Below are 19,741 nucleotides of genomic sequence, written 5' to 3' on the forward strand. Positions count from 1 at the left end.
TGAAGTCTGCATTCTCTTCCTAGCCTTGTGGTGACATTAAGCAAATCCCAACCCTTCTCTGCCTCAGTTTCTCCATTAGTGAATAGGGACACCACCTGCCACACAGGAGTGTTAACCACTTTTCTGGTTGGCAGTCACCATATGGAGAAATATAAATTAGTGAAATTCAATTCCTAAATCTCTCAATATTAAGATTCCTCTCAGGGGGCTGTGCATGTTCTCTACAGAGCACCAGCAGCAGGAGAACACCACTAGAGGCTAGCCCTGCCCCCTTCTGATTTACCATTGCAATGCCCTGAAGCAAGCATATAGAGAAAAGTGAACGAAACACAGTTAGAACTTTATCCGAAACTGAGTGGTCACCACACTTCCCCCAGGCTGAGCTGAAGACGATTTACCAGTGTAACAATTTCTACAGTATAATGTTTAAAACATGTTAGCAAGAGTCAACCTTTGGTTAAGTTATACAATTATGTAGCACTCATGTAAACAGTCAGCTCCTGCAGCACAGGATTGGTAATAAGTTCCACTTGAAGTAAAGGCCTTTTTTTGGTTAAAGCAGCTGATGTCACCATCTAGTTTTGATGAAGTGGAGTTAGTTACATTAAGTTGCTCATACTCTCTCTTCACTGTAGAAAGATGGATGATGGCCAGTTTCAGTATAGATATTTTGAAGCAGCTGTCCAGGTATTTGATTTTTCAAATGGATTCCTAAATAGACCCGTTACTTCACACTGTTTTAAAAAGACATACAACCACCTTACAAACTGAATGAAGCTGTCCTTTCCCCTACTGATTTTATTCTCTGAGATTTTGCTGAAGCTTTAATTGTATAGTAACCAAACTAGCAGGTTGTTTACTTTTTTGGGCTGTCTCTAAATATCATGAAGTAAAATATGTTCACTGTTCAGGGAAGAATGTTAGTGGACTGCAGGAAGATCATATTCTGCTTGGACTGACATCAAATGGTAGGTGTAGCTGTATCAGACAAAGCTGAATGTTGTATTCCCCTTGACTGGCTATCTACAAGAGGAATGAAAAGTGACATTTATGGTAGCATTTGTATTTGATGTTGCAGAAAAAGTGGTCATGCTGTATTTGAGAAATGGTATGTTCATGGTATTAGACAACACAAGGGGCAGAGTTAATGTTGCATGGCCAATCTTAAACTCAGCATTGCCTGACTTGAGTGCTTAGCCATGCAACTTTAAAATAACACAATAAACGGACTTTTTTTTTTTAAAAAAAGGTAGCACTTGCTAAGTCTTGAGGAACATGGCCTAGGGTGCGTCTTACCCCATGGACACACATCAGGTTCTAGCAGTCACAGAAAGTACCAATTTATTTCAATGGAAAAATAAAAGCACAAGATCCCTTTACCTGGGTTTAGTGTTTGAGACTAAACTTCTCTTATCATTCAAGATACAAAATTACTGGATTCAGCAGAATGATGAACTTTTTAAAAAGGGAAATATGAGCCACATAGTGGCTTGTGTTTTATACTTAGCCTCCCTGCACAGGGAAATCTAAGCACATTCACCAACTCTCTTATTGCATCACCACTTACCTTAATAGCATAGGCAGCAGCTTACATATTTATGGAATACAAAGAACCTCAGAAAAATGGAGAACAGTAAGAACAGAGATTGATTGCCTTCTCCAAGGGGCTGCCAGGATCTTCATGCCTTTATGCTGGGTAAGAGAAAAACACCTTCTCTACTCTTTCCCATTCTGTTACATGACACAGCAAGACTGATAGCTTTGGGCATAACTGCCATGGAACAGAAGAGTATCCACCCCCTGGAAGCAAATAAGAGCCCGAGACATTCACTCTGATATGTGAATCAGTGATGCAAATCAAGGATCTCACTAGGCAGTGAAAAATGCTATGAGTCTGATTTTCAAGATACTCAAAACATTCAAATGAAGTCAATGAGAACCTTGGGTGCCCAGCACATTTAAAAATCAGGTCCAAGAGCTCTAGGTAACCAGTTTTAATAGTATGTAGAAAATATGAGAAAAGGAATTTAGCTGTTGAAAGAATCAATATTTTGTTTAACACAGGCACTGAAGTGACTTCTCAGCTTATCAGGCAAGTAAGGGTATGAACTGAGTGCATAGGATACAAAGAAGGCATGCAGAGGGAGAAAGAAGGAAAACTTTGCAAAATGCAAGTTTCTACCACCAACATTTATTTCTGTTAAAGCAGATTATAAATCATCATAATCAGTACAAATATATAACTTACTTTTGCTTGTAAGGCCAAAGTTTAAAAGTAAAGTTAAAATGAGATGGATTTCACAAGTCACCAGAGGCAGAACTTGGAACAGCTGCAGCCCTAATCACAAAGTTTCACAAAGTTAAAAAACGAATCTATGGAGCAAACACAAAATGGGTTCCTGGGAAGCCCCAGATTGTAGATATGGTTACAGTAAATCACAGTAGTGTTAAAATTAAGACAAGGAAACTGCAGCAGTACATGAAAGAAAAAATACATACAATATAATATTTAGTTTGATTCCATTAAAAAAAGACAATAGAATTTCCCCATGGTTTTCAAACCATGGCAATACTGTTCTTTAATTTTTTTTTTATTTAAAACTACTCTATAGTGACTTTATTGGTCATGACTCATGATTGTTGTTGCAATATGCCACTTACAAATGAACTTATACAAGAACAAGCTAGGGACCCATCTCCTCCCTCCCCCATATTACTTACAATAAGAATCAGTGATAAATCAATCTTATGTACAATTTCTTACATCCCACCCCTTTTTACCTTTGGCAAGATTACTTACAACTCAGACAGCTTTTAATAGCCAGAACTATTTAAAATATTCTAAATGCATAAAAATAAAGATTTTGGCTTTATTTTATTCTTTATATATATAATATTCGCTCTGTTACTCAAAATGGAAGCTCAACTTTTTCCACAAACAGCTTTTGCTGGGCAGTTGACAACTCCCCCCTCTCCTAATACATCCAACAACTCCTTTCCCCACCTTAGAAAACTTTGCTTCCTCTTTCCTCCAGGGGAATGTTCACAATTCACAGAAAAGTAGAAAGAACCTAAAGACAAAGGTAGATCATTGGATATTCATCCTGTGAGATCTCTTGATATTCCAGCAAATGGGCTTCAGGGCTCAACCCCCACCTCGGATCTCTTAGGTTTCCTCTGCCATTTAGCTTTCCAAGCGGGGAGGGGGGGAGGGCGGGCAGAAAGGGGTGTTTCCATGATTCCTGTCTAATAACTGCATAACAGGTCCATCGTAGGTTTCTCCTTCCCATGACTGCTCCCTCTTCATTTGTAGGGACCTTTTTAGTTTATCAAAATGTTCAAATTAGAACTAGTCCTCTGCTCCCTCCATCCTAGCACACAATACATGTTTAAAGCTCGATCTCAAACGTCTTCTGTAAATCACTTGAGAAGGGGTTAGTTGGAGATGGGTTAGTGCGCTGCTTTGCCTTGCTTTCTAGTGCTGCCCACTGTGCTTCAAATGGATCTACCTGGTGGCCAGATGCAGGAGGCTGTAACTGCTTGTCCTCAGTGGCCCATTTGCTACTGTCAACGCCATTGAAAGCTGCGGAGCCATTGTGCTGAGCAGAAGATTTGAAGAATGGACTGGCAGTAGCACTGTTGGTTTCAGACTGGGGGAACGTCTGCTGTTTGACAAGACTAGGTGACTGATGGGGATGGGATGCTGGAATGGGACTTGCAGTTCCAAAAACATTGGCTACCATCTGAGAAGGAGTGATTCCAACCACAGGCACACTGGAAGCAGAAAAGGCCATTCCATTTGCTACCGCAAACGGCTGAGCAGGGATAAATGCTGGCTGCATTGGCGGTACCACGCCAACTGGCACTGGCTGAGGAGCAACAAAGGTGTTCACTGGAAAAGGTGGCGCTGGCTTGGAAGCCGCAAGGGGAGGCTGTGTGAATGGCTGTGGGGCTGCTGGTGGTGGCTGCTGGGCTCTGACCGTCTTGGATACTTCTTCCAACCAGCGGTCTGCCTCTGAGGGAGTGCGTCTGTGAGTCATCTGGAAGAGACTTGGTGAAGCTGCACTGGAGGAAGTGCTCCATTCAGTACCTGGAAAGAAAAACATGGGGAAGTCAGTAAAACATCAGTTTGCCAGCTATGTTCACCTCCTTATCAAAGCTAGTCAAAGGGCTCCAAAGATGTGTACTCAAATGCAGCCCCAGGCTCTCAACCCCCACAGCTTGCGAGGATGCTGCAATCTCTGCAGCAGGAGGAAGAAGGGGAGAGAGAAGAATTCCCTTGTTCCAGAAGAGATTTTATCTAACAAATTTGCCACTAGCACTCCCATCACCTCCATTCAGGAGGGGACACTGGCAGCACTGAAGCATCCTTTTACAGCAGAGATCTGAGGTTGGTTTTCCGAGAGGGGGAGGGAGAGGGAGAAGGAAGGTGAGAGGCAAGCGGGAAAATGTAGCACTACCTTCCCTTACTACTTGCTCCTACTTTGGCATAGGAAAGGGCAATTTAAGACTTCCTGTTCAGAGCAAAATAGCTTTTGAACATGCCAGTCAGGCCTGGTGACTCTTAGGCCTTGTCTACATTACAAAGTTTTGTCAGCAAAAGTTATGCCGCTTTAATTAAAAGCGCTGTTGCATGTCCACACTAGGTCCTTGTGTTGGCCGAGTGCGTCCACACTAGCAGCTCTCGTGTTGACACAGAGCAGTGCACTGGGGTAGGTATCTCACTGTGCAACTGGCTGCAGGATGCATTGAGAAGGGTTTGCAATGCCTCATGGGGCAGGTACCGCATCACATGATGCAGGTTTCTCAATCCCATCATTCCAGGGGCATCCTTTTAGATTGCCAGCCACTTTTCAACTGAAAGGTGGGGGGGGGGGGGGGGGAGGGGGAAGAGGAGAATGGTGTGTCTGGGGCAGGGGAGACAGCAGGCTGACAGACCTATCCTGAGGCAGGGAGAGGGGGACCCCCCCCCCCACGCATCAGCATCAGCCCCCAGCTCTGCTCAGCACAGTAGACTCTCCCAAAGCAGCCCACTCTGCCTGCGGTTCTATGATTCCCGCCGAGTTCTCCCACAGCCTCCTCAGCTGCCAGGAGCAGCAACCAGCTCCATGAGCTCTCTGTACTGAGGAATGTCAAAGCAGCACAACAGTCCCTCCCTCCCCACCCCCAGCAGCAGTCTGCATGTCCCTGTGTTCCTAGTGCTGGGGACAGAACAGGAGCATTCCAATGATTTGCTCTTTGTTCCCCAAACAGAGCAGCACGCTCAGCTGTCAGATACTTCCCGGAGCTTTGAAATGGGGGGGAGGAAGGGAGGAGAGGGGCATGCCTGCAGGGCAGCAGAGTTCAAAACAGTGAGCAAAGCAGTCCTGGCAAGCATTGTAGGATTCTGGTGGAAGCCAGTTATGACAACAAAACAAACAGCAGTGTCTACACTGATGCTTTGTCACTTTAACTTTGCCACAGAAAGCCCTATGCCTCTCGTCAATGTGGTTTCGTTTTGCTGCCAAAAGTAGCTCTGTAGTGTGTACACCTCCCCTGTTTTGTCAGCAAAAGGCAGCTTTTACCGACAAAACTTTGTAGTGTAGACAAGGCCTTCGAATTCAAGCTGTAGCAAGCTATGGTGGTAACAACAGTATCTTTGGTTTTTTTACTTAATTAGCAGGATCACAAAATCTCTTTCCTCTACTTCCTATTCTTTATCTTGTCTTCTTTCTTGTCCCTCATTTTCCAAAACTATTTAAGCGACTGTGAATAGTGCTTGATTGGAAGCCCTGGAGACTAAAGTCTTATTCATCAACAGAACATGTAGATGACAGGCAACTATATGAGTTCTCTCCACTGCCTATTAGCCCTGAGCTGAGAGGAACCATCCCAGTTGGGTAAGGATGGTAGTTCTGTCGCATAGCCAATTTAAGCTTTGGTCTTTCTACTTACAGCCCACAAGAGTGCTGATAACCTGCCTATTAGAAATCCCGGCCACTCAGACCAACCACCAATTGTACATAGGCCAAGGTTTTTAGATGGCAATAAAACTTTAGCATTATAACTGAGGCCAGACTGGAATCTGTGACCTAGCGACAAAATGCTCTGTCCCCCAGTGACTAAGACTGAACTTGTTACAAATTCCATTATTTAGTGGAGGGATCTCAGGGGGAGGGGTGGTTGTTTGAATATCCTTGCCCTGATGGATTTTAGGATTTTTACAGGAGGTTGGATCTCATGGGACTAGGAATTCATGAACACTTTAGGGCTCCTCCTAAGGTACTCATTTTCCATTACCTAAATGTGGGACTGCAAATGTATTTTTAAAATAGTAGACAAGATACACACTCTTTGTATTGTATATATACACTCAAACCTTTGGAATGTGTATTTAACAACTTGCAACATTCAATAAAATAGTTAAACTGTACTTACTATGACACCTTTGTTTTGTTCTTCCTTCTCTCCCTTCCTTCATCTCCACTCTTTCCTTACTCTTTTCCTACATAATTCAGTCTGTTAACCTCTGTCTAATTTTTCTGCAATGTTCAATTCTCAAGATTTCAGTATATTTTCCCTAGCAGTTCAACTTTTAACTCATTTCTCAACACAGTTTAGATTCCATATCATTTCTCCCTCCTCCCATGTTCTTCCTTTCTTCCCTTCTCAAGTTCCCCTGGTCCCCTTCTTCCTCTCCCCATGTCAACTTTCCAACCATGAAGGAAAGGGGAACCAGGAAGGCAAGGAGGCAGTACTATAGTGCAAATGCTGCTTAGTGTTTTGCTGAAATAGAAGAGAATCTCTGTGAACAGTGAGTTAACAACTGTCTAATACCTAAAATCAGGCAGAGAGAGCTCTCTGACTTTGGCAGAAATAAGTGGAGACACTGTATCCACAGATCAAGAGTCTACTGCTGTCATTACACGAGCTACCTTGGTGTGTAGGGCTGGATTCAAGGATCTGTGGATAATCCATCCCTGGATGTGATGCTAAACAGCTGAAAACATTTGAGAGGCAAAATTAAACCCTTGGCTGCCTGGAAAGCTATCAGAGCAGGAGTTTAGGGCCTGTCTATTAGAAAAGTTCTGCAGGTATAACAACCCTCCAATCCCATGTAGACATTTACTCTGAAATAAAGATGGCTTTTTCATTTAGCTTAAATCTATTCCCAAGCAACATAAGCTATATCAAAAAGTGACTGGAACAAGAGTGCCTATGTGTGGGGTAGTTATACTGGTATAACTATATTGGTTTAAATTCACACCATAGCTTATACCAAAAAACCTTTCCCATGTATACAAGGCCATGGCTTCCTCGAGGGCCAGATCAACTGCTCAGGGGCAGCTTTAGTTTCCAAAAGGTCAGATAATGAAGACAGCACACCACCAGATAAACTCCCCTTATTAGCGCCAATAAAAAGGTATTTTAGGTATAGAAACAACACCGAATTTTCTTTGCTCTAAATTTCCATGACTTGCCTTTTTGCAACTTAAGAAAATCATCAGGTGCTAAAACAAAACTCACAGTACAGCCTATAATCCCATAACTACCCAGTTCATGGCTCCCCTCTATCACTTGGGTAAAAACCTTCTACTTCCAGCTTTTCTCACTGTCCCTTCCACTCCTTAAATGAGACACATTTGTAGCTGTCCCAGGGGCTCAATCATACTTTTGACCCTAAGTTCTCAAAACAACTCAGAGGACCTATACCCAATCTTACCAGAGAATGTGGCTGCAGCTCCAGTATGAGCAGCAGGGGCATGAGCCCAAGGATTGGTTTCACGAACTGGCGTAGCTGTGGGTGCTACAGCAGCTTGGGATGGTTTAACAGCAAGCACACAGAAGGCAGAGGCAGTGCCATTAACTAAAATGGGAGCAGACAAGATCATTGCAATTAATTCATGCAAGGCATGCAGCTTACTGGAGGAAAGGGCCTTGTCATTCCTGCCAACATACACCACTTGTACAAAGACACATGACAAAAGCTTGTGTAAATTAGCTCAGTTTGGAACAGTGACTAATTTACAGCCCATTCAAACTTTATAAAGCCAGTTATTTTAATTCTACCAAATCAACTGTTAGCTACACAGTTGGACCGTGGATTTTCTAAAATCCTATCAGTAAATAAGAAGCTAGTTTTATGAATAAAGCTGTTTCAAACTGGCTGAAATAAAAGCAGGTATGCAGAGAGAATCAGAATGGAAATTATTACAATGCAGTGAAAGTCACAACAGAACACTTAAATGCAACTGATTGTTTTCTCTGTGCTTAAAAAAATGAAGTTCTGCCATAATAATACTCGCTTCCATTCACATGATTTCATATATACTAAAAAATCTGAGGCCAGTAACACAATTATATAACTCCCACTCATCACCCCTCATGTTAAAATGTCTCCACGTTTTAGAACAAATTGATGATTTGGGTGTCATATACATGCTTCATCTGTGATCTCTAGTTTGAGGGGCCCTCTGCATCGGACTTGCATACACTGGCACCCCATTTAAGACCGCACTGAAATTCAGTAGTCAGAATAGTAAGGTAGCCATTATCTCTCTCCCCCTCCAACCCATGGACATAATACAATTTTGGGGATGGTGTATGAATCTTTTTTGGGAGATAAACAAAACAGAGGAAACGAACAGCTATACGCACATGAGATGAATAAAGCAGAATGTGTCTTCAAACTGCAGATGATATAATGGTTGTGCAAGAGGAAATCTGAGACATTATGGTGATGGCATGCTACTGGAAAGCAAAATTACATAAATACAAGCATCATCCAGCATGTCCATGCAAGCTTAAAAGTTACAAACCTTGAAAGGCAGGAGACTGTGGTGCAACTACGGTGATTGGTTTTGTCATAGGAGCAGAGGAGAAGGGGTCCTCTGACGGTGTGCTGAAAGCATTAGTAATCTGGGAGCACAGGGAGCTAATGCTGTCCACTTCCCCTTCCATCTCAGGGACTGAAAATTAAACACAGATCATTACTCATGGAAAGTTAAGGGATACAGAAAAGATGAAGTAAATATTGTCCTTATCTCACAAGATATTCCTTCCGTTGACTTGGATAGCCTTATACGTAGATTGGGTTTACCACCCTTTCAATCCACGGTGAAGACTTGGCAGTAGAAATACAAAGCCATATCCAGCATATCTGGGGAGTTTTATCCTTGAGAGAAAGTGGAGTATTTGTTTTCCAGTTTTGAAGTGAGTTTCTAATGGTCTATCTCCTGGTTGATAGGACAGGCCATCCATTTTTAACATGTAATTGTATCAGGTTTTGTTCCCAGGAAGTTCAGACAATAAGTTCTAACACAGCTTTGTTACAGACATAAGACAGTTGTACATTATATTGTCTTATGCAACATATCAATGGCTCACAAGGCATCTGATTCAAGATGTAAGATGGATGTTACTATTCAAATGATAGGCTTCAAACTGCAGGACAGCAGCTCACAGGGGCTAAGATGATGTATTAGCAGAAGGTGTAGCTGCCATTCAGGAAATGATCACATACTTTGCCCTCTAAAAGGTATATTGTGTGATGGGTTTTCCCGAAAGTGAAGCTGTAAGGAACACCACTGACAATTCCTTACTTGTATAGTATTACGGCTGTGACAGTTAAAAGCCAGGAAATACAAAGTGAGGTTGACACTGCCTAGGCATTACAGCTCATGTGGTATAATTCAATATAATCATTTGTTAAGAACCCATTTGATGTATAATGGGAACTCACCTTGATTGTGCCACATCCTTACTACTACATCATCTTAAATTTCTGTATATTTCTTTTTAATAAAACTATGACAGTTAAGCTTTTATATGTCTATTCCATAACTAGACTTGACCACATTTCCCAGTGTCCGTATGTGTGTGGAAAAAGAGAGAGGTATTTTTGGCAAATGGTGCGGCAATGTCAGATTTTCCAGATATTCCTACTTGCATTGCTCTCCAAAAGTGCCTCTGGATATCAGCCCTACACCATTCAGCAGTACATGCAAGCAATGGAAGCAAAACAGGATTGCAGAGATTACAAGTGACCTGAAAAATTCAGGAAGACTGGGAAAAAGAAAAGGAGTACTTGTGGCACCTCAGAGACTAACCAATTTATTTGAGCATAAGCTCTCGTGAGCTAATCATAAACTTTCGTAACTAATCGGATGATGACGTGAGCTGTAGCTCATGAAAGCTTATGCTCAAATAAATTGGTTAGTCTCTAAAGTGCCACAAGTACTCCTTTTCTTTTTGCGAATACAGATTAACACGGCTGCTACTCTGAAAGGAAGACTGGGCTAAAGCAAATGGAGTGTCTGCCACTTAAATGGGACATGCTTAATCAAGACACCTCCCAAAGAACCCATTTAACCCGATACTGAAAGGAAATGACAACTGCAAAAAATGGGACAGTAATAGAATAAATTCTTAACATGAATGTATTTAGCTAGTACTAAGTTGTTCATTACCAGATGCTAAACAGATGTGAAATTTGGCAACTTCTGCTTTAACATCAGAGCTTAAAGATGAAAAGATTAACAAATGAAGACATGTAAATACTGCCCGTTTTGGTCGTTATTCAGTTTTTTTTTTTTAAACTTTAAGGTTACAGATCTTTAAAATGGGGCTATCAGAATATAAGACATGCAGCAGGATATCCTACTTACTGGGATTCTAGTGTGCGTATATAATTTTATTACTATATTGCATAATTGTAACTACTTACATTTGTATTGGGATGATTTAGTGTGAAAGCTTCGAAGTTTAATAGACATGGCACCACACACTACTGAAATACAGCCACTTTGCACCACTTAATACTAAAAGTTGTTTTCATTGGGGAGGCAAAAGCAGCTCATTTAACTGCTCTGAAGAAGAATTTAGGGAGTCAGAATTTGACAGGGACCTCTAGGATAACACTTGCGAAAAAGGTCATAGGATCTTTAATGATCACAAGTGGTCAAGACTTTAGCATTTTACATCTCAAAAGCCATTATTAGTACAGAGCCCCCTACCATCACACCTGGCTTTGGTTTAATGACAGAGCAAAGAGTGCCACCTACTAATTCACCAACACCTCTTCCTGAGCTTTTCTTGGAAGTCTCAAACACCAAGAACAAGTCAGTTTACCTTGTGCTGATGATTTACATTTGAAACCCTAATCCCTTCCCTGCCAACATAGTTCTTCTGAGCTGTGACACTTTTGTTAGTGGCAGGCCATCTGAAGTGAAGTGGAAAGAAGGAACTGGCACATTAAACAGCACTGAGGGAAGTTAGCTGCATGGTTAAAACCAGGAGGTAAGAAGCATGCAGGAAGCTTTTGTCTTCTGCACTTGCAAAGGACAATGTTACGGTACAGGGGTTCTCACCCTTTTTCTTTCTGAGACCCCCCACAACATGCTATAAAAACTCCACGGGCCACCTGTGTCACAACCACTGTTTTTCTGCATATAAAAGCCAGGGCCGGAGTTAAGGGGTAGCAAGCAGGGCAACTGCCTGGGGCCCCATGCTGCAGGGGCCCCCCGTGAAGCTATAATGCTCAGGCTTCAGCCCCATGCAGTGGGACTTCGGCTTTCTGCCCTGAGCCTCAGAAAAGTCTAATGCTGGCCTTGCTTGGTGGACCTCCTGAAACCTGCTCATAGCCCCACATGGGGCCCCGGACTCCTGGTTGAGAACCACTGTGGTAGAACACACACTTGCTTTTACCTGAGTTCTTCATGGGGAAGTCTGTCTTTCTTTGCACTGTTGAAGGCAGCTCATTTATTCGCAATGACAGCTGGCGTTTAAAGGGGGACATCTTCTGGCTAAGGGCAGGGAAACCTCGGAAAGAGCCTTGCCTAGCAAGTTGCTCTATAGGGGCATGCCTTCGTGGGATAGCATGGGGATGATTCATCTCTTTATCTAGAGAAGCAGTGATGTCAGCAGTGGGAGAGGTTGGGGAGCCAGGAGATTGGGCAGTATTGCTGGGTGTAGCACTGGGAGCTGCTGCTGTTTTCACTTCTGTTTCAGCTGTGAAAAGAAACAGAACATAAAAGTTTAGGAAAGTGAAGCACTGCTAAACACTTTTCCCGGGTCAGCAGTATTGGTGTGTTTTCAGAGGATAAACTTGCTGTAATTATAGTTAAAACTGCCTTTGTCGCTCAAAGTGTTAATATTACAACAGAAAAATCAGTTCTCTACAGCTGTTCATTTCACCATTGGCAACTGTTTGCACACACGTGTATTTAACACTAAGACAGACCATGCACTTTACATGGACAGGCGCTGTGTAAAATGTATATTCCTTTTTAGCTGCTTGGTGGTGGGGATATGTCAAGTGTTCCTAAACCAATAGGAATTCAGTTTTACTTCTGGCTCAAAAAACCCGAAACAAACACACACACAAAAACTTGTAAGATTAAAAATACAGCCCCATTCTTATTTTATAAACTTGTGCAAAATTGTGAGGTGAACAGCATATGGACAGAATTGTTAGTGTTACTTCTATTCAATTAAGTCACTAAACAATTTACATGTCCAGAAAGCCAAAGTCTCTGGTTTACCTCAGAACAGGATGAAGAGGCAGATTTTCCTTTCCAGACAGAGCAGCTGCCAGTCACTAGTTACATTTTCACCAAAAGCTGCTCAAAGTAAGAGCACAGATGCTTAATTTTTTGTTATGTCACTTGAAACCTACTTCCTGGTGAAGCAGTGGACCAAGCTTAGTTTTGGACATGTAGAAGTTTAAGCCCAGATTAGGTCACGAGTGAATGCACTTACAAAGTGATGTCCACATATCAGATTGACAATACTAAACCACTACAACAATAATTCCGGCCTAGGAGGCACTCTTTACTAGAATATTAGATGTACTACAACTCATGATGGATAGGATATGGTATAAAAATGCACCTCTCTAGCTGTGGCATACGTCATTCATTTTTAGGAGAATTAAACATCACTAAGTAGAGAAACCAGCACGCACAGAACCCTCTCAACTGTACAGTGCTGCTGCTTTCCAAGCACCTCTTAAAAAAGTGAATTTCTTTCAACAGGCTTCAACAGAACAAATAGATCTGAAAGACAAACATTACTTTAGATATCTCCAAAGTGGTAAGTATTAAAAGAAGGAACTTACTGGGCTGTCCCGCCCCCTTTAATTCCTATTAGCCACAACTACTCAGAACGCTGTTCACTCAACTGAAAAAACTTTAATAAGTCTTCCTTGAAAAAGATTTCACACCTTGAGGCATGATTTCTGTGATTCATGCCCTGGAGTTACATTGACTTCTGAGTTAAAGCTTCAGTTAGTAAGTTTTAAAATTGATGTATCAGGAACAGTGGGTAGCTGATGAAGACTACAAGATATATCAAGATTAGGGTTTAGCAAGTTCAGAGAGGAAGTATGAAACTTGTTATGGGAGTTTTTATTAGAGATAACTTCTACTGAATTGTCAGACAAACAATGGAGAATACTACTTTTTGTAATATTACTAGGTTACTAGAAAATACAGAAGGCCCCAACTCATTTAATAGTTTATTTATTTGACAAAAAAATTGGGGTCTGAAGATGGAGCCATCTTTACACAAACCCTAAAACATTCTAGACCCTTTAACACCTTTACTTCAGGTCCCTCATTCTGACTGTGCAATTCTGTATAACCCCATTATCACTTATTCATCTGACTAATGAAGAAAACGTGACAAATGCAACTGACTCATAAAGGGTACCTTTACATCTCCAATATTCTCTCTTTGGGTATAAAGCCATCAGTTTTCCAGCAAATTGGACAGTATCATCAAAACCAGGGAGATATTTTTGGTCTAAAGCCAGAGTTTAAAACTCTTCAAAAATGGCTGGATTTTATATTTTTTCCTTACTGATTTTTTTTTTTTTTTAAAGCTTTTTAAAAGTCCCTGGACCATTTTCATTGCAAATCCCTTTATCCTGGGACCTACCATCTTCCCTCTACAAGACACCTTTTAACCTACCTGCTAAGAAAACAAACAAAAAGTAGAAGCTTTTTCTAGTTGCATTCACACATGGATCAATGTTTTGTGATTTTCTAGGGGGGGCAGCTGGGATCATTTCATATCTTTACGTGGACATTAAATGTTCAGCGAATGACAAGCATGCTGCACCATGTGATTAGCCTTGTTTTTCCCAGAACTGTAGGAGTTTGTGGAGAAGTTAATCCTTTATTCTCTGCATAGACTATGAGTCACTTGTACAGATTGTCCATGGTAAACAAAAAAAATCACACAACTTGCAGTCCTTTACCTTTAGCATCCTGTATGTGTCTCATTATTTCCTCTCTTTCTGCTTGCTCAGTAGCTGTGGTGACCCTGAAAGATCCCTCTCTTGTGAATGTGGTTCTGCTGGCATCAAAGGTGGCAGTCACTCCACACTCCTTCTCTCGTTTCTGCTTTCGCTCCAGGCATGCTGCAAACGCACAGCCCACAGCATGACTCAACCGTTCCCCCTGTACAAGAAGACATTGCATCATATAGGAACTGGCACAACCATACATACATGTGTTTTGTGTATTACTCAGTGATAGTTGCCTTTCCCAAGAAGAATCTAATTAAGGAGCCTCAGATAACTGCTAGGCCTGGTCATACTGCATGGGTTTAAATTAACCCTTTGCGTACAAAGACTCTCTTCTGTTACTACACAAACATTGCTGGAAAAGCCCAGCGTAAGAGTTTTCCAGATATGCTGTTTAGTTCAACTGCGACTAAGATACTAGTGGAATAATTTGCCTTTGGGTTCAACTGTGCTCAGAGGGAACTCCGTAAAGCCATTTTTTGGAGTAGCAAGCACTCAAGTCCAAAAGGTTGCCACTGTTACAGAGGTAGAAAATTTTCATAGGGCTCTCTCTGGCTCACAAATCTTGAATACTTGTTCCTGTAATGACCCTGACTGCAGACCTAAACTAGTACTTAGAGGCAGACTTCTTGAAAAATAGCTGTCCATAATATGCTCAAGATTAAGATTTACAATGGTTCCATAACAACCCCAGTTTTACTAAACAAAGAACAAGGCTACTGTGATACAAAAGGGAGCTTCCCCACATCTTATCCCCCTATTTAGAAAATGAGAGGCCAGGAAGGGAGGTTCATCACAACAGCAGTGAAACGCTAAGAATCTTCATGACTCAGTCTAGTTTGACCTTGGCTGGCCTGGATGTAGGCACACAAAGTTATTTTATTATTGTATAAAAAGCTTTCAAGTCTTCTAAAAGACAACTCCAATATTACTGCTGATGTCTGGAATTCAAAAAAACTTACTGTCCTATAAGTTGCAACAGAAGTAACCAGCTTCCCAGTCTCCTTTTAATTTTTATAAGCCAAAGGTGATCACAATTTATGCAGTTTAATTTTAATTCTGAGGATCAGAATTACTTTGCCTTCTATGTGCGTTTGCACACAAGAGGCCTCAAAACACTACCACCAAGTCTATAATTACCCTCTATAGAGTTTTTACCTCAGACTGTCATTTCTATTTCAGTTTTCAGCTGTATACATTTTCAGATACAAGTATCTTCTGTCTTTATTTTTAAATGTGTAGTTCTGTTCTGACTGCCTTCCATTTATACACCGTGCTGGGTACCATCTCTCTCCATAAGATGACTAGGCTACCACAAATCGGGAAGCAAACAATTCAAACAAAAAATTAGAACTGCAACCATAGAATTGCAACCAAATAGTAATACAATATTTTGGTTTAGGGTGAAAACCCTTTGGAGCATATTCTCTAGATAAATTTAAGTTTTATTACATATAGACTTCAAAAATCTGTGGGGTGCAGCTCTTCCTCCTTCTAGCCACAGCAGAAGCTAAATGCAGACCCTATCACACTCAACTTACTGTGTCCTTTACAGCCATGAAGCAGTGGCATATCCAACGCCGTGTAGTGCCATCTCGACAGATATAAGAGAATGCCCTGTCAAAATTTCGGTCCGGAGCACAGAAAGAAACCTTCTCTATTGTCTGATCAACTATAAGATCCTAAAGGAAACCCCCACCCCAAAAAAACAAGAGTGTAAACAGGTGCTTACTTAAAAAAAACAAGTCATTTTCCATGTTACCTACCTAAATCTCAGAGACATATGATTCTCCTTACTGTACGTTTTATTTAACTCCCTTGCTGCATTTTTGGAAGCTTGCTCATAAGATACAATGATCTGGAACTTCAGATGCACTGTAAACTGGATTGATCAATATAAATTTCTTTATACATTAATCTCTCATGTATCTCTACTAGTACATAAAGGACATCAGGGTCAGGGGAACTCTGCATGTACTACATGGATAGAAATGATTAGGAAAATGTGCTTTCCTGGCAGATTAAACAAAAACAGAATTCCAGGCTCACATTAACTGCTATGTTTAGTCAGATGAGCACAGGGTGCACTGCAGAATAAGACAGTAAAAATATGCATTTCAAATGGTTCACTACAAAATTCAGTTTATTTTCACTACGTAATGAATAATTAAACTGATCACGTGCATGTAGGCCTCTCTTTCAGTGGACAAGTACTTGTCCAAAAAAGAACAGGGGTACCAAAGATTAGAGGCATTTTGATACAATGTAAAATCAAAGTCTCACCTTAGTTTTCTCATCTACAACTCTGAGTCCATCTGCCGAAACCCACAGGACTGCCTTAACTGCCTTCTTTCCAGTCTTTCAAGGGAAGAAAAGGGAAAAACACAGTATTACAGCAATGTTTTCAGATTGTACACCTACTTCCGCTTTCCAAGAACCACAATAGTAAGTGCAGATGAAGTCCAAGTTCAGTAGAGATGCCCAAAGCCAGATACTCAAATCAAACTGCAAAACATTCAGAGAACCAAGCCAAAGCCAGTCTTTCAGAAACACAATGCAAATGAGGGGGGGCAGGGGAAGAGAAAGGAATAGAACAGGTGAAATTAAAGACAGGTTAATACTTTCATTTATAGGCAAAGAATTCAAGATTGAATTGTTCACCCATTTAAAAAGGTCAACCAAGAAAATTAAAAAGTCAGATAACACTAATGCATAAGGAGTTACACCACAGGTAGCTTCTATAGTACAAGTTTAAACAATGTAAGAATTCTTACCTGATCTTTCCACCACCCTAGCCCTCTCCCCCAATAATCGTGTGGCAGAATCACGGCATCACCTTAAATCACAGTATTAGAATCACCTGCAAAATGTTATTAGTGCTATGCACCTTTAATGCATAATACTTGCACTTAGCATTAACGGTAAATGTGTTCTTCAGCTATTAGCTATGCACTAAACGTGCAGTGACACTTAAGGAAATTTTTATTAAAATGTTTAATATGTCTAGAAAGCATTGTGTTATAAGATGAAAAGGTTAATATTTTACATGGAGCACTTTGGCAAGCATCCAAAATTTGGCTGTGGGAGCTTTTACCTGCTCTGAGTAGAGACCAACAGAAACATGGGAAGCTGAGAGGAAGAACTTGAAAAGCTAAAAGCGCCATTTATTTTTTGGATATTAAACTGTTTCGTTTAAGAGAAAATAGCAAAATACTGCATAACACCCATCAGATAAAACAATTTTTAAAGAATGACATCTCACATTAGAGATGGAGCAGTTTCTCAGTTTAGTTAAAAACACCATTTTGCTGGTTGTTACTCAGAAATGCAGCTAGAAGAAAAATTTCTTTCCCAAAGTATTGCATTTTCCTACTCCTGACTAAAAAAGTTAAATAAAAAAAATAAAAAGGATCTATACTTCAGGTTTTCATGCTTACCTATCCTTTTCACGTCTCAGCCAGATAAACAATTTCCTTTCTTCCTGGTTTGTTTTATACACTAGGCTTCCATCACACCACAACGGTCAGTACTATAAACAGCCATCTCAGGGAGACCTTTGGGTATCACCCCTCAGGCCACTGCAATGGAGCATAGCAGCAGAAGTGTGGATGAATGAGTGATCTCTGGTGGCCTTCCTGTGTAAGAACTGCGTTTTTTAAAATGGTTCCTCTGCGGCTACATCACGGATTTCCATGAGTTACTTATCCTCATACATAAAGCACTGGAACACTGCTGAAATCTATGATTCACCCCAATTTAAAGCCAATGAATGTTCCATTTATGCAATACTGATTTTAGAATTACAGTGTATGGATAGGATATTCTATTGGGTGTGCTGGAGTGGTAAGCCTTCACTTGTATTACAGTGGTTACATTATCAGAGGAAAGATGAAGGGGTGGGAGGGGAGAGGGAGAAGAGGACTTTGTAGTTTGTTGTAACTGCAACCGACTGTCCCTGATTTCTGAATCAGCGAGATAGAGGGGGAAGACCAGCACATTAAGGTAAACACTGATTATGGTACCTGGAACTGAATTGTAAGGAAGATTAATTTAGAGGACTTCAGGGAAGAAAGCTATGGAAAGGGGCCCAGTTTTAAAATGTAGGTTATCAGCCAGGCTGAACAAACAGAAAATATTGCAATATATAAATAAATGATTTCTAAAATTCTTTGTTTTAGAAGGCAGTAAATATGGGATAGCCACACTCTTTGGGCCTGTGCTCCCAGCTCTCAATCAACAACTTCCATAACTTCAAAATTCTTCACAAATCTAGATGTCTCTCCTTTGACTTTTTAAAACGGATACCAGTTTCTTTTAAACCATCCATAATGTTAATCAATATCTTTGTTTCAGCAAATATAAAAGTCACGAAAAAACAAAGGTATGTGATGAAGCTGGGTGGGAAGAATAAGGAAAACAACTTTCTCCAAAGAGTAAATACGACCTCATTCCAGGAGAGTAAAGCTTCGGGGAAGGGTCTTTTCAAAATCTTCTAAAGAAGCAAAACTTGATACAACTCTTTTTAGAAAACAAACTCAGCCATGTGCTTCTAGAAGCAAGCATTGATCCCAAGAAAATATATCCTCATCCTTTACTCACATATTGCCAAATCCCAATTTAATGAAGCCATGAAACTCCTCCATGTATTTCTCAGAGTGAAGAGACTAGAAGATGAGAATATGTATGCCACTTCTTGCATAGCGCAAATTCAAGTTTGCCAGCGTAAGACTGTCACCTCCTAAATCAAGGATTGAAACTTTCCTACTAGAGCCCACCTTTAAGACTTACCTCAAAAACAAATTAACAGAATTCATACTATAGTCCTTGCAGTCTGTATTCTAAATGTAGTGAGACATAGCCTGCAGTCTCTTAGCACAAGATGTTTGTTGTGCTATTTTTTATACCGAGTTGAAAATTATTCCGAAGGTTATTGCCCTCTTATTCTATCACCTAGTCAAGAATTAGGTAGATAATGAAGCCCGATTATTGGAAGACTTCAGCAAGGAACTCCCATTTTCGCTGGAGATCCTTGATAGTCTTTACATTAAAAATGGGAAAGCTTTGTTTATCCTTTTTGCAGTGTCCCAGATCCTCTAAAATTCAACTAGTGACGTTCTCCTTTTCTGTCCCCTTAGAAGTGTGGACTTTCTACAGCTCTTCCACCTGCTGAATCCTTAGCCTATCCTTCCCAGCTTTGTTCAAAATACTAAACAGTGTGAAGGGAATGCTGACAGCATTCTTGAATCCTAACAAAGTGCAAAGAACTCCTCCCATAATTAGTGGGGCAAAATGAGAGGATTGTGTCAATGGTTAGAATGAAGATATGGGTATCTGTACATATGGCACTTACTGTGTTAGCAATATTTGGGGCTGCCAAGACAGAGTGCATGAAGTATTGACTCCACCATGACAGAAGACATCCTATTCACCAGGCTATATAGATTAAGTTGTGCC

At 40.8% G+C, this 19,741-nt stretch overlaps 1 protein-coding gene across 6 annotated transcripts in view; it reads right to left on the reverse strand.

Annotated features, from left to right (window-relative positions):
* Nucleotides 1-2,171: 2,171 nt before the first annotated feature.
* Nucleotides 2,172-19,741, reverse strand: part of NUMB (NUMB endocytic adaptor protein) — a 160,196-nt gene continuing 142,626 nt past the window's right edge. For 4 of the 6 annotated variants that reach the window (XM_077818772.1, XM_077818769.1, XM_077818770.1 and 1 more), the window contains 7 exons: nt 16,571-16,645; nt 15,829-15,969; nt 14,240-14,441; nt 11,686-11,988; nt 8,799-8,948; nt 7,703-7,846; nt 2,172-4,090 (listed from right to left, as the gene is read on the reverse strand). In XM_077818772.1, the coding sequence (XP_077674898.1) occupies nt 3,390-4,090; nt 7,703-7,846; nt 8,799-8,948; nt 11,686-11,988; nt 14,240-14,441; nt 15,829-15,969; nt 16,571-16,645 (1,716 nt within the window). In that variant the 3' untranslated portion in view covers nt 2,172-3,389. The remainder of the gene's footprint in view (nt 4,091-7,702; nt 7,847-8,798; nt 8,949-11,685; nt 11,989-14,239; nt 14,442-15,828; nt 15,970-16,570; nt 16,646-19,741) is intronic. The other 2 variants (XM_077818774.1, XM_077818773.1) reach the window with 1 other exon arrangement.

Source organism: Eretmochelys imbricata, chromosome 6 (assembly GCF_965152235.1).
Source record: "Eretmochelys imbricata isolate rEreImb1 chromosome 6, rEreImb1.hap1, whole genome shotgun sequence".
NCBI lineage: Eukaryota > Metazoa > Chordata > Testudines > Cheloniidae > Eretmochelys > Eretmochelys imbricata.